The 14,080-nt window shown below is 38.4% G+C and overlaps 1 protein-coding gene across 2 annotated transcripts in view; it reads left to right on the forward strand.

The window, feature by feature from the left end:
• Positions 1–14,080, forward strand: part of fstl1b (follistatin-like 1b) — a 63,289-nt gene that overhangs the window by 32,669 nt on the left and 16,540 nt on the right. For both annotated transcript variants that reach the window (XM_053233862.1, XM_026947154.3), the window contains one exon: positions 13,069–13,170. In XM_053233862.1, coding sequence (XP_053089837.1) covers positions 13,069–13,170 — 102 coding nt within the window. The remainder of the gene's footprint in view (positions 1–13,068; positions 13,171–14,080) is intronic.

Below are 14,080 nucleotides of genomic sequence, written 5' to 3' on the forward strand. Positions count from 1 at the left end.
GAACAGAGAAGCATAGAGGTGAAGAGAGAAAAATGTACAAGGACATTTAATTGATAGCACTTATAAAAGAAATACAAGTTGTATCATGCTTTACTGATACAGAAGTGTTGGTACTGCATCCTGGTGTTTGACTGATTTTTACACAGTGTTTTGAATGGGTGAAAAAGTATCATACATATTGAGATCGGTGCCCTGATTGTAATCAGTCCATTTTTACATCCCTTACTGGTCCTTTGTTAAAGTCTTATACTGGTTCTTATCTACATAAAAGTGGTCATGAATGCTGCAAAAACCAATATGTTTCTAAGCATCCTGAGGAATTCTCCAAGGCTTGATTCTGGGTCCATTTTTTATGTGTGTCCACTAGCTGGTAGGATCAATAAATATAATGTTTTCATCAGTAGGTGCAAACAACACATATCTCTCCTTGCTGCTTCTCGTTCACAGGTCCATCAGCAACCTGTTTGCCTCCATAGATGATATTTAGCTATGAATGTCTCACATTTCCCAGCATTTAACCCACAACTAATTATTCAGTTATTGTAACGTATAGTGTGTAGAGAGTGTGGCATGATGCAAGTGCATTAACTCAGTAATGATTTTATTTCCAAAATTGTAACATGAGTCCATAGCAAGAGTTAAAACACAAGCAGGCAGAGTTCAACAGGATAATCCATAATCAATGTCGAAATAAAGGCATGAGTCAGAAACCAGAATGAACCAGGAAGCAAGAAAGCTAGGCTTGGAAATACTTGATATAAAATGCATGGTAAGACTTTGCAGCTAACGGTGACACAAAAAAAGGAACACTAATCAAGAACTAACACAGAACAGGTGAGCACAGTCTGATAGCAAACCAACGACAGGACAGGGGCTGAGGCATGACTAGAAAAGAAATCAAAACAGATTTTCATCAAATATTCATCTTAAAGCATATTATTCAGTAACTACAGTGAAACTAATAGGAACAAACATAAAACCAGTTATTGCAAAAGAAACACAGGGTAATGGGAAATTGTCATATTTATACTGTCTCAGAGGTTGTTATGTATCTATGAGTCATTTTTGCCAGTGATCTTCTTGCCAGCTTCAAGACCTATGTCTCCAGAACAGCATACTACAACTAGACTCAACTCTCTGCTATATGGCCTACGGCAGGTTTCAGCAAACGGCTTCGTACACACAACGAGCCCTTAAATCCCATTGCTGGTGATCTGTATCTTTTAGAAGTGATTTTAGATTACGATATTAATTATTAAATGTCTTCACGGTCCTGAACATTAGTGAAATGATATGTTAGATAAGCACCAACTCGATCACTCACATCATTAAACAGCAATATGCAGGTCATTTATTAAAAAAGCAGTGAGTCAGCTTTTAGTTCTCATAGCCCCAAGCTAAGGAGCGCTCTCCCTGGAAAATATGAGAGATAATGTCATGCTAAGCACGTATATACACACTCTCAAGATGAATATGTTTTTTTAAACTTTTTTTTATTATTCAGTTACATCTAATTGGGGTTTTTATTTATAAGCCAATTGGGTTTCTCCATAGCAAATTTTCATTTTGTACCATTTATGTTAAATATTGACTGCTCTTTATTTTATTACATAAACTTCATTAAATAGATAGATAGGTTTCTTTTTAATAAGGGTTTCTCTTACTTTACTTATTTTTACTTTAGAACGTGGTACCAAGTCAGCATTTAGTATGTTTATATGGGATAATCTGGTAGCTGAAAAAAAAAAAACTTGATACTCTGATAATGATTAGACTCCTGCTCTCCATGAGTCAATTAATAGTCAGTTTTCTTTTTAAATTATGTTCTCTACAGGTTATGGTATCATGCCCCAAAAAAAGTTGATGGCATAAAAGTATCTTTCCTGGTAAATGGTCAATGGATATTTCCTGGTCAATGTTACTTCTTCATTCAGAGTTGCAAATTTATTATAATGTTTTCCTTTGAGCCATGAGGCCTGTGACGTTTTTAATGATTGATGTCAATCTGGTTATGTTTACACACGTGTGTAGAATGTGTGTAACAACAACAATGCATGGTAGGAATTTGCAGTGAACAATAACACAAAAGATATAAAAAGGAAAAACAATCAAGAACTAACACAGAATAGGTGAACACAATTGGGCAGCAAACGAATGGACGGGGCAGATACATGACTAGAACAGAAATCCAAAACAAACATGAGCACATAGTGTTTGTCAACATGGGAACTGTAACACAAAGGGGGAAACTGACAGTTATTCATTGTAACTCATATTATAGATGGAAGGAAAAAATTGACAATATACATATGAAGAATAGCCTGATTATCTAGATCAAAGAATAGCTTTGGTACAATTGTAGGATACAGTTTACATGATCTCTTGAATCAGAATCTGACTGACTTACTTATTTGTCCTGTTAGTGTTGGTGTAATATTAGATGGACAAAATAATGCAAACACAGTGCACGGTGCAAATACAGATAATTGAAACAGTACAGCAGTGTAGATATGAACAATACAAACAGTACAGATAATAACAATGTACATACAGATCCTGCAAATATATACAGATAATACAGTAAATACAAAGACAATGAAAAAGAATCACAAAGTAATTGCCAAAATCTGCTAATGATAATGTTCATGTAAACACACTAATTAATAGATAAAACCAACAAACCACTGCTTTGGCTATGCATTACAGTCTTCAGGGTAGCTCAGCTGGTCCACGTTTATTTACCTCTATACCGACTTTCCTCTGTACAGCTTGATCTCAAGTTGGGTTACAATTTATTCTGTTTTAGCTCCACACACCTGAGCCAGGTGATAAAGGTTGTAGAATACTGATTACTCTGGTGTACTGGTGTATTTGGAGCAGGAACTGAATAAAAATGTGAGCTAGCCAGGGTTTCTGAGGACTACACAGAGAAAACGAGGTGCAGAAAAGATGCCGATGTCGACTATGGTCAAGGTTCCTTCCTCATGATGTCTCAGGGAGATTTTCCTTGCTATAGTCTCTTTAGGGATCTAAATCTACATCTGGATTTCTGAGAGAATTTTGGATGAAAAGAAAAAGGTTCCACATATTCACTTCCTGTATTCTCCTTGGAATTCTTGCATCACAACCAAATTCATCTAAAATACACTGGCTTATCAGATTGTCAGTTGCTTATAGTGATTTTGACATCCAGCTGCTGGTTTGTAATTGGCCATTTGAAATCAAGTCATGCATTCATCCATCCAAAAGTCTAGAAGCTTCTGGACAACAAAGCCAAACTGTTCTGGGATTTATTCTCTTGTGAAAAGTCTGACCAGAAGTGAGAGAATACTCTTGTCTTTCTGGTAAATTGGACACAGCTCAGATCCATGGATTTCTGTGCTGATTCTGTAATCCTGTTCTTTGTGGGGCTTAACCTGCTCCGCAGAAATGCTGGAACAAAGCAGCTGAGTTAGAGTTCAGTGGCCCCAGATCGATCATTCTTTCTCGTTCTTCATCGCTCCATCTGTCTACCATCCACTTTCCAGCCCCCGCCTCTTCCAGTTGCCATGGAAACTCTTGCGGTTCAGGGTTTTTGATTTGGTATTTGGTTGAGCTAAAGTGTGCCACACTAAATGTCAAATAGACTGCCCCGTTTCAGCAGAGAAAGTTTGTCTAAATGGTTCTCTCAATTTTGCTTATGGTTTGATCGCTAATGCAACTCCGGCTAGATTCTAACATCCAGTAATCTAATAGAAAGCCATGTTGGAATGAGATCTTGGTGGGATTTCAATAGTCGTGGCTTGCCTTGATTCAAGTTTTCACACCCTGTTGTTGCAGTGTATGTCTGATGATTGTCAATTAGCACTTGTGTGAAATAACCACCATAATGTATTTTCTGTTTCTTTAAGCACTTCATTTTTGGTTTTCTTGGACAAACATAAAAATCTTTCCAGTGGAAAATTCAGTTACACAGCATGAGTCATGGATTACACAGCAGGGATGGGAAAGGGTGGACATGGCAGAATCCAGATGTGGAAACAGCCCTTGTGGAAAACACCCCCACACAGCCATACAGGCACCTCCTATCACTAATAGTAATGCCATTTAGGGAGAAATGACTCAGACAGACAGTGAGAATGAAAATGTGAGGACGCTGAAGACAGACGGAGGTCAGTGTGACTCTAGACATCTAAACATGACTCTAGACATCTACATTCTGCTACGCTTAGTTTAATGCCAACTACAGGATAGAGAAAACTTTCTCTCTAACAGGAGGGCTGGACACAAGAAACATTTCAGAAAAGACGAGGAGGGGCACGGGGTAGGGTGCAGTCAGGGTGTGTGTGTGTGTGTGTTGTGGTAACCTCTTTACTTCAGACTCAACTTGGCAGCAGCTGATTGGCCAGTCTGCTGCTCACATGACCAGTACAGTGTGCAGTGCAGTGGGGGTCGTTTGGTCTCGAGAGAGAGAGAGAGAGAGAGAGAGAGAGAGACTAACTTTTGTATAGGCTTAAAGTAGATACAGGACCACTGGTAGAAGTGGATGAAAAAAAGTATGCATGGAAGGTAGCCTCGCCTCAGGAGAGAACGAGAAGAAGGTAGAAAGAAAGAGAGGAAGATGAAAAGAAAGGGAGAGGGAAATAAAAAAGGGGTGTTAACTTTTGTGCTGGCTTGAAGTTACAAAAGAAATGCAAAATGTGTCTGAGAGGCAGTACAATATACAGCAAGGGTTATCCCTCTTCACTTAAAGGAAAGAAGGAAGGAAGGAAGAAAGAAAGAAAGAAAGAAAGAGGGGCCTTGACTTTTGTGCAGGTTTGAAATAGATTGTGATGCAGAAATGTGTGTTAGAGATGAAAAATAATTTATGAAATGACGAAAAGAAATGCAATAGTCTTAGCGCATTATGCAGCGAGGCTTGGGCCACCTCAGGGAAGAAAGAGAGAGATATATAGAAATTATAAAAGAGAGATATTAAGACGGCATCATGCACAGAAAGAAAGAAAGAAAGAAAGAAAATGGAAAAAAGGGCACTGACTTTTCACTTGAAATTTTAAAAAAATGACAAAATGAAATTAAGTAGTCTGATAATACATTATATAGTGATGAAGTAAGGAAAGAAAGAAAGAAAGAAAGAAAGAAAGGGGTTTTATACAGAAAAGAACAGAAGGGGTTTTATACAAAAAGAAGCCTGTCAAGAAGAAATGAAATTGTCTGAGAGTACATTATACAGTGAAGGTTGGGCCGCCTCAGGGAAGAAACAGAGAGATAGAAATTAAGAAAGAATATTAGATAGAAATAAAAAAGAGTGATAAAGGGGTAAGGAAAGAAATGGCAGCTTTGCTTTTGTAAATCATAAAGTGAAAAAAAATGTATAGTAGAAAAGCAATGATGGATGGATGGATGGATGGGGGTTTAATACAGTCAGAAAATTCAAAAGAAATGTGGAAAAAGTCTGATATTATAGTGCAGAGAGAGCAGCCCCTTTCATTTTATAAAGCTGAAGCCGGTGTTTTACTGTTGCACAATCAATGATATTTATGTAAATAAGAACAAGAATAGCAATTTATTAATCAGCAGATGGACAAAGCAGCAAAAACTTCCAGACGCTGCCATTAATTATATTCAGAAGCTAAATTTCCAGAGGCAAACAAATACAAATACACGAGCTAACAGATGTTTCTGAAGGTAGTGATAAAAACCTGACGTGAAAGCTACTTATTTGCTGCAGCACTGCTTTCAGCTGCTTCTGTTATTTTAGTTAATATAATTCTTATATTACTAAACAATGTTTCTTGCTTGGACTTGACCTACATTTAGTCTCATCTGTTTTCATTCAGGATAAACACACCACAAAGGATCTCTGTTATTTCTTTCAAAAACGACAGTTCGGAAGAGTGCTTTAAAGGTGTATTAGCTAAGTTTACTCAGAATTTGGCAAGATTAGGTCTCTAAAGTTTGAAAAAGTGGAGTTGAATAACATTTGAATGATTTTTTCTGACTTCTTGAGCCCATGCTTCAATCCCGCCCTGTACACAAAGCTCCTCCCCCAGAACTTACAGTGGTTCAACTAGAGTTAGTTGAATTTTCAAGCTCATTCCGATGTTCAGCTGCTTGAAAGCTGAGTTACAACTCTATAAAAACGCAGAGTTCGCCTCATAATAGTTTATGGAAAAAAATATTATCTACTTGATTCTGTTTGTAAAGCAGGTCAGCTGAACAATTCAACGCTTTATATAGATTGCCTTTACATACCTGTCGCTAATTCCATGTCCAGCTTCATTTCCTTCACCAGAAATAAATCACTCCATCAAAGCACTACCAGGGTGTATTCTGGTTTTACCGTGTTTCTTTCCATTGAGTTTTTCAAAGCACTGAGTGATTTTTTTTGCTCACAGGAGAATTATCTGGCTGCACTGAGCGCTTGCTGATTTGAGAGGGAGATGGGGGTGGAGTGACGGGGCATTGGAGTGTGTGTATAAAATGATTAACAAGAGGCCCATCCAAATACAGACCACATGGCAGTTTTAAAAAAAGCATTGTTTAAAATAATTTCTACATATTTTCCCAAGTTTTCTGGTACTACTAGAAAATTTTTAAAAATCATCTATTGCACATTTAATGTAAAGGCTTTTCATCACTTGAGTTTGGAATGAGGAAAGAAAAGAAAAGGAGCAAATCATTTTTGTGCAAATGCAAATACAAAATGCAGATAGTCTGATAGCCAGTACAGTGCGCAGAGAAGCAGTGAAGCTCTCACCTCTGGAGAGAGAGAGAACGCACGATCAAACGGAAGAAGGAAAGAAGAAAATGGGCCTTGACTTTTGTACAGACTTTAAGTAGAAGCTGGAGCAGAGATGTACGTGAAAGAGAAGTAAATGTATGTTAAAAAAAAAAGAAAAAAGTCTAAGGGGTGCAATGTACAGTGAAGTTCACCACAACTAAATGGGAAGGAAAAATGTTACCTTGAGTTTTGAAAAGGTTTTATACACATTTCCACCAGAATTAATGGGACTGTGATGACAGAGAATTAATAAAATACAAAATGAGAGAAGAATCTGAAGTGAAGGTGAGGGTAAGGAAGGCAAAAATCCTGAATAGAGGAAAATGAATTGATGGCTCAGTGCTGCCCTCTACAGTAGACCTCTGTAGGCATGACGACATGAACATCATTAAAGCACCATTTCCCAAAAGTCTCACAGCCGGTTTGTCATCTAGTGAGAGAAAGCTCAGAATTATACTCACTCCATCATATTACATATTACACTGATGGTTATGCTGTTAATATTTGGGGATATTTTGCCCAGAAGGGTGGAAATAATAATAAAGACATGACTGATCACCTAGTTTGGAAGGGAGAATGTATTGGAGAAGAGGTGGGATGAAGTTATAGTGCTTTTCCAAAGAATCAGTGTGTTTGCCTGCTGACAAATCTGAAACTAGAGCTATCCATCCTGGCTGGGTTTGTATGAAACATAACTCTACCTGTGAAAGCAGAGATGCCAAGATCTATGGTTTAGCCATAGTACACGGCTCAAAAGAATTACGGGAACACTTAAATCACACATTGGATCACGATGAACGAAATATTCAAGTTGAAAATCTTTATTTATATACATTGTGTAATTTGTTGAGAACAAAATGAAGCCAAAGTCATCAGCACACTGAGGGCTGGATTCAAAATCACACCGAAAATCAAAGTAAAAAATCTAAATTACAGGCTGATCCAACTTACATTATGAGGCAGCTCATAATGTAAATCAGTAGTGTGTATGGCCTACACATGCCCGTATGCACTCCCGACAATGTCTGGGCATGCTCCTGATGAGATAGCGGATGGTGTCCTGGGGATCTCCTCCTAGACCTGGATCAGGGCATCAGTGAGCTCCTGGACAGTCTGTGGTGCTACTTGGTGGCTTCGGATCCCCACGATACATAACGTTCCAGAGGTTCTCAATTTGATTCAGGTCTGGGGAATGTGACATCAATGCCTCCATCATCCAGAAGCTGCCTACACACACTGGCCACATGATGCCATGCACCAGGAGGAACCCAGGGCCCACTGCATCAGCGTAAGGTCTGACAGTGGCTCTGAGGATTTCATCCTGATACCTAACAGCAGTAAGGGTACTGTTGGCTAGCACATGGAGGTCTTTACAACCCTCCAAGGATATTCCTCCCCAGACCATCACTGACTCACCACCAAACCGGTCATGATGGATGATCTTACAGGCAGCATAACATTCCCCACAGCATCTTCAGACTCTTTCACGTCTGTCACATATGCTCAGTGTGAATCTGCTCTCATCCGTGAAGAGAACAGGGCGCCACTGGTGGACTTGCCAATTCTGCTGTTCTCTGGCAAATGCCAATCAAGCTGCACAGTGCTGGGCTGTGAGCACAGGTCCCACTAGAGGACATTGGGCCCTCATGCCACCCTCATGGAGTCTGTTTCTGGCAGTTTGGTCAGAAACATGCACACCAATAGCCTGCTGGAGGTCATTTTGTAGGGCTCTGGCAGTGCTCCTCCTGTTCCTCCTCACACAAAGGAGCAGATACTAGACCTGCTGCTGGGTTGTTGCCCTTCTACAGCCCTGTCCAGCTCTCCTCCTGTAACGGCTCGTCTCCTCCTTGCTCTTGCTCTGATTGGGTTGCAGGTGCTGCCTCATGCTACAAGTAGTGATAAGGACCCTAACAAAATACAAAACTAGAGACAAATCAGTCAGGAAGGATAAGGAGAGAGCAATTGTCTGTGGCCACCACCTGCAAAACCATTTCCTTTTTGGGAGTTGTCTTGCTGTTGCCTCTCCAGTGCATCTGTTGTCACTTTCATTTGCACCAAAGCAGGTGAAACTGATTCACAATCACTTATGCTTCCTACTTGGACAGACTGATATCCCTGAAGTTTAATTGACTTGGTGTTATACTGTAATGATTAAGTGTTCCCTTTTTTTTTTGAGCAGTATATTTACATTTTTTGACCCTTTGCTAAAGTGAAAGCACCTGAAAACTGCACTTTTCTCAAATAAAGCAGCAGTCAGACCAAAAACAGAAATGGCAAGTACAGGATGTGAAAGACATTCATTTGCTTTTGGTTGCAGTTGCTTTATCTAGGTCAAATTTGACCTGTGAATTCAAGTGAGCAGGACTGTGGTGTCTTTGGTTGGTAAAAAAAAATGGATGAGCTAATTATTAAGTAACAGTAACAGTGACTTTTGTCTCACTGTTTTCTTACTGATGCTTGGCACACATCTGGGAAAAAAAAGTGTCATCCCCTGACAAATGGTAAGGTTTTTTCAGTGAAATTCTTTTGTTGCTTTTTTTCTGTCTGCCTAGGATCTATTCATTTGGCAGATGCTTTTATCCAAAGCGACTTACAGTTGAGCTGAAGAGATGAGAGTTAATGACCCAACAGTGACAGCTTGGGATTACAGTACTGGAATTTGAACTCCCAAACTTCCAATCAGTAGTCCAGAGCCCAAACCGCTGAGCCAACACTGAACTGATAGGCAGAAGTAGTGAAATGATACTCTAAAATCCAGGAAATTAAATTAGGAGTCTCTCATTTGATAGTAGCCTACTGCCTTTCTCTCTCTAGTAAACTACCAAACACAAGACACAGTGAGAATGAAAGCATGCAAACTCCAACTCTAGTGTTCACTTGTGCTTTTAGTGAATATATATACATCAGGAAACTTTTGCTTAATAGCTTCCCAGGTGCATGAACACAGCTAAGTTCCAACTGTTATTGAAAATACATAGAGGTTTGAGTGAAAAGCTTACCAGACCATGTTTAAAAAGCTAAAAATAACAGAAGCCGTACATCTGTGGCTGAATAACAAATGCCATTCTGCATTGAGATCCATCATTTTAAATCATATGCAGCCCGCAAACAAAGTGAATAAGAAGGGATTTCTGGATTTGCTCCAACTCAAAGATGGCAGATTTTCCTCATTCTTCAAAACTGTGAAACTGTAGTGTTGCCTCTAGCACCTCCTGAATTTTGTGCTGGTGGAGATTTGACTGTGTGTGATCAATCGGTGGTCTGCACTAATTTTAGCTCCACTAATAAGCCTAAGTCCCAGCTCAGCTCACATGGTACCATGGCACAAAGGCATTTTCATGATTCCTAATACAGTATGTGTGTTGTGACATAATTCACTGTGAAACTGAATAAAACACTTTGGGGTGGGCTGTTACAGGAAAAATAATCAGTGACTGGGTATTCTGCAAAGTCCCCCGAAGCTGATTATTTTTGAATAACAGCATGAATTGAAGTATTTTATTCCTCTTAAACAACAGCACATCTTACTTTTCATCAGTTTATAGCTAGATTTATTGTCCATGAAACAAGTTCCTGTTCTCAATTACGTTATAAACAGTCATTTCCTCACCAGCCTCTCTTTTTTTCTCTTTCTTGAAGATAATAAGACAAAAAAAAAAACCCACACAGCTTGTCATGTCACAGAGAAAAAACAATGTGTAATAGTGGAAATGTAACACTTGACACTTGACCCTTGAGACTCCTTCCATAAATGTTAAATAAACATCTTCTTAAAGAAAACTTATCTTAATGATGAAAAGTTTTCCTTTGTTAAATAATGGGTTTTTTTAATCATTTATCATTTGCATTAGATTTTTGTGGAGCATTCGCAAAACAAGTCCTTGTGAATGAGTTGTTACTATAGTAACGATAAACTATTAGAATGGGCACATTATAAATCATTATATTGTTAATAGCTACGTGAAGAATTGCTTCGTTATGTCTTCCATTATTATTAATGCACAAATCATCTAAATACATCAGGTAGGAAAGCTTTAAATAAGAGAATCTATCATTGTTGTTGATTTACAGCAGCAGCAATAAGGATGTTGGGGGATGTGTGTGTGTGTGTGTCTATTTTCTGATATTTCCTTGCTGTAATTCTGTTTTTTTTTGTTTTTTTTTGCTGCGGTGGCACTTTTCTAACTCTGACTTGCGTCAGTGAGTTTTGATAAGTCCGTCTCCTGCTTCACTAGCTGCTGTGCTCCAGTTGAAGGCTCATCCATGCTGTGTGTGAGCCCAATATACCCCCCCCCCCCCAAACACACACAGACACACACACACACACACACATACCCCACACCCCCCGGAGGAGTGCCATTTGTTATGGAGCAGGAGGGAAGAGCTTTATACCCCACGTGCCCTTCTTTTCAAGGAGAACATCCTGTTGTCAGGGTAACAAGAGGCAGGCGGCCTGATGGGAGTTTGTGGGAAGCGGAGAGAGTTCTGCCATTTATAGAGAGTGATATTTATCCTCCCTCCTGAGACCCTGTGTGTGTGTGGTGTGTGTGTGTGTGTGTGTCAGCACTATGTGTGTGGGTTTCCTGTGCTTTTGAAATGACTGGCTTTTCGACTGTATTATCAAACCCTCATATCCGTCAGGTCGTGCTTTCAAGTAGCTGGACTATAAAGACAGAATACACTGAAGTATTTCCTTCAAGATGTTATTTGTGAAGTGGAAACAGTCATAAAGCATACAATTTAATTTGGTTCATGTTAATTAGACTCAGTGTCAGAGTTCATGAGTGAGTGTGTGCATTAAGAGCTACTGCTTTTATCACTTCCACCGTTTATTTTGGCTTATTCTATATATATAAAACTATTCTTGTAATAATTGATGCACAAACATTTGCATACATTTTGTACCTCTTTAGTGCTTTTTGTACTCTTTTCTGAGCACTCATTTTTTTCATTATGTTCACTGAAATGTAGATTTTACTTAAATGTTGTAGAATAATAATTATTTATTATTTATAATTACAAGAATAATGTGTTAAAAAGTATTTAGTTTTCATTCTTACTACAAAATTTATAAAGGAAATAATGTGTATATATACACATGTATAAACGTATGATATGTACCATATAACCCATTGCAGCCTTTTTATTTTGTCATCGCATCACCACAGAAATGTTAACCAGAATAAGTGTAAAGAGTGAAGTGCTACTTATGTTTGGCCGTACACATGGGGACGTAGCAAATGCTGACTATGAGTTTGAGCTGTTTGGTGAAGAAGGAAGAAAACTTGTTAGGTCATCTCCTAAAGGCCCAGTGTAACGAACACACTCGATCCCAGCCTTGCTTTCACTAACAAGCTCTCCAAGGGAAGCTTATTGTGGTGCAGGTCTGGGGAACACATCTAGTCCTGAGATGACCAGCTTTCAGTGGAGTTAAAGACCAGACCAATTGTTTTATGCAATCACTCCATCTAGTGTTGAGCTTGTGTAATGGAATTTAATTTAAACTCCTTTGCAACATGCATAGACTGGGTGAAAATTATGGGCCAAGCAAAAAGTGCATGAAATTTAATATTTTAAATGCATCAATGTATAAAAAGTTAACAAAGAAATAAAGACTGAAGCAACATGCAACATAATTTAATATGGAATAGCTTTTACTTTTTAAAGATTTAAACACTTACAAGTACTTACAAGAGCACTATATCTACATAGCTTATTAAAAAAATGACTTGTACTGTACTTGTACTTTCTTTGCTGTAACTTCCACATTAACTCTTATATAACAGTTTTTTAGCCTTATGGTATGGTATCCATTGCTTATTTGTGATAGCATGAGGATATGTTTCTGACTTCAGTGCACTTCTGTAAATGCTGTTAATGTAAATTTACAAATAATTGTCAAATAATGAAGGGGAAACTGCAGCCTTTTACACATGGATGTCAGTGTTGCTCCATTCAGTTTTATTAGCCTCCAACTGAAAGATTCACTAGGGGAAAAATCGAGCAATAAACTCTGGGCCATAAATTCTGCTACTGACAAAATGTGCTAGTGAAAAGTAGTTGTTTTTATAATCCTAATTAAGTCCATTTCTGTTCAAATTGTAACACTACAAAAATGTGAGAAAGTTCAAAGGGGGTGAATACTTATGCAAGACAATGCATGACAAAACCATCATTTGGAAATAAAACCTTTTGTGACAAAAAGAACTTTGCCCCATTTTTTTTGCCCCAGAATATACAGTATTTATAGATATATCTGTATAAATAATGTGTGTGTGTGTGTGTGTGTGTGTGGTTCTCTGCAGGAACCTCAGAGCAAGTCGAAGGTGTGTGCTAATGTGTTCTGCGGTGCAGGGAGAGAGTGTGCAGTAACAGAGAAAGGCGAGCCCACCTGCTTGTGTATTGAGGTAAGGAGTAGACAATATTTTATAAAATGATCATATTGCGATAATTTAAGACATCTTAATGATGGAGAACATGTGTCATGATAATTATTTTGATACTTAGCATCAACTCAACAATGGAGCTTTATTATGAAAAGCTATAGGTTCATGTATATTTACAAAAACATTTAACAAAATAGGCAAAGCATAAAAAACTGAAATGATTGGTACAGAAATAGATTTTACGATTCAATTACCTATTGCAGTGTGAAACAGTAGAGGTAAAAAAAAACAAGATTGCGTGATTGCGCTTCTTTTTCTGATACTTTTTCTCTTCTGAAATCTGGAGTGTCAGCTGTTACCAATGAATGATTATTAATTGTATCAGTTAAGATAGCCATCTAAAATATGTGACACAGAACCACAGAACCAAAACCACACAATAAATAAAGAAATAAATACAACATAACATAAATATAATGAAATTCATACAGTTCAAGATACAGTTCAAGAGCTTCAGTTAATGTTCACATTCAATATCAGAATGGGGGAAAATGTGATCTCAGTGACTGACTGTGACTTGTTTGAGTATTGAGTATTGCTGATTGCTGACACACAACGGTCTAGAGTTTACACAGAATGGTGCAAAAAACAAAAAAACATCCAGTGAGCAGCAGTTCTGCAGGCGGAAACACCTTGTTGATGAGAGGAGTCAGAAGAGAATGGCCAGACAGGTTCGAAGCTGACAGGGAGTAACTCGTTCTACTCTTGACAACCGTGGTGAGCAGAAAATGCACAAAATGTCGAACCTTGGGGACGAGCTACAGTACAACAGCAGAAGAGCACATCGAGTTTCACTCCTGATAGCCAAGAACAGGAAACTGAGGCTACAGTGGGCACAGATTCACCCAAACTGGGCAGCTGAAGATAGGAA

This window comes from Pangasianodon hypophthalmus, chromosome 5 (genome assembly GCF_027358585.1).
Source record: "Pangasianodon hypophthalmus isolate fPanHyp1 chromosome 5, fPanHyp1.pri, whole genome shotgun sequence".
Classification (NCBI taxonomy): domain Eukaryota; kingdom Metazoa; phylum Chordata; class Actinopteri; order Siluriformes; family Pangasiidae; genus Pangasianodon; species Pangasianodon hypophthalmus.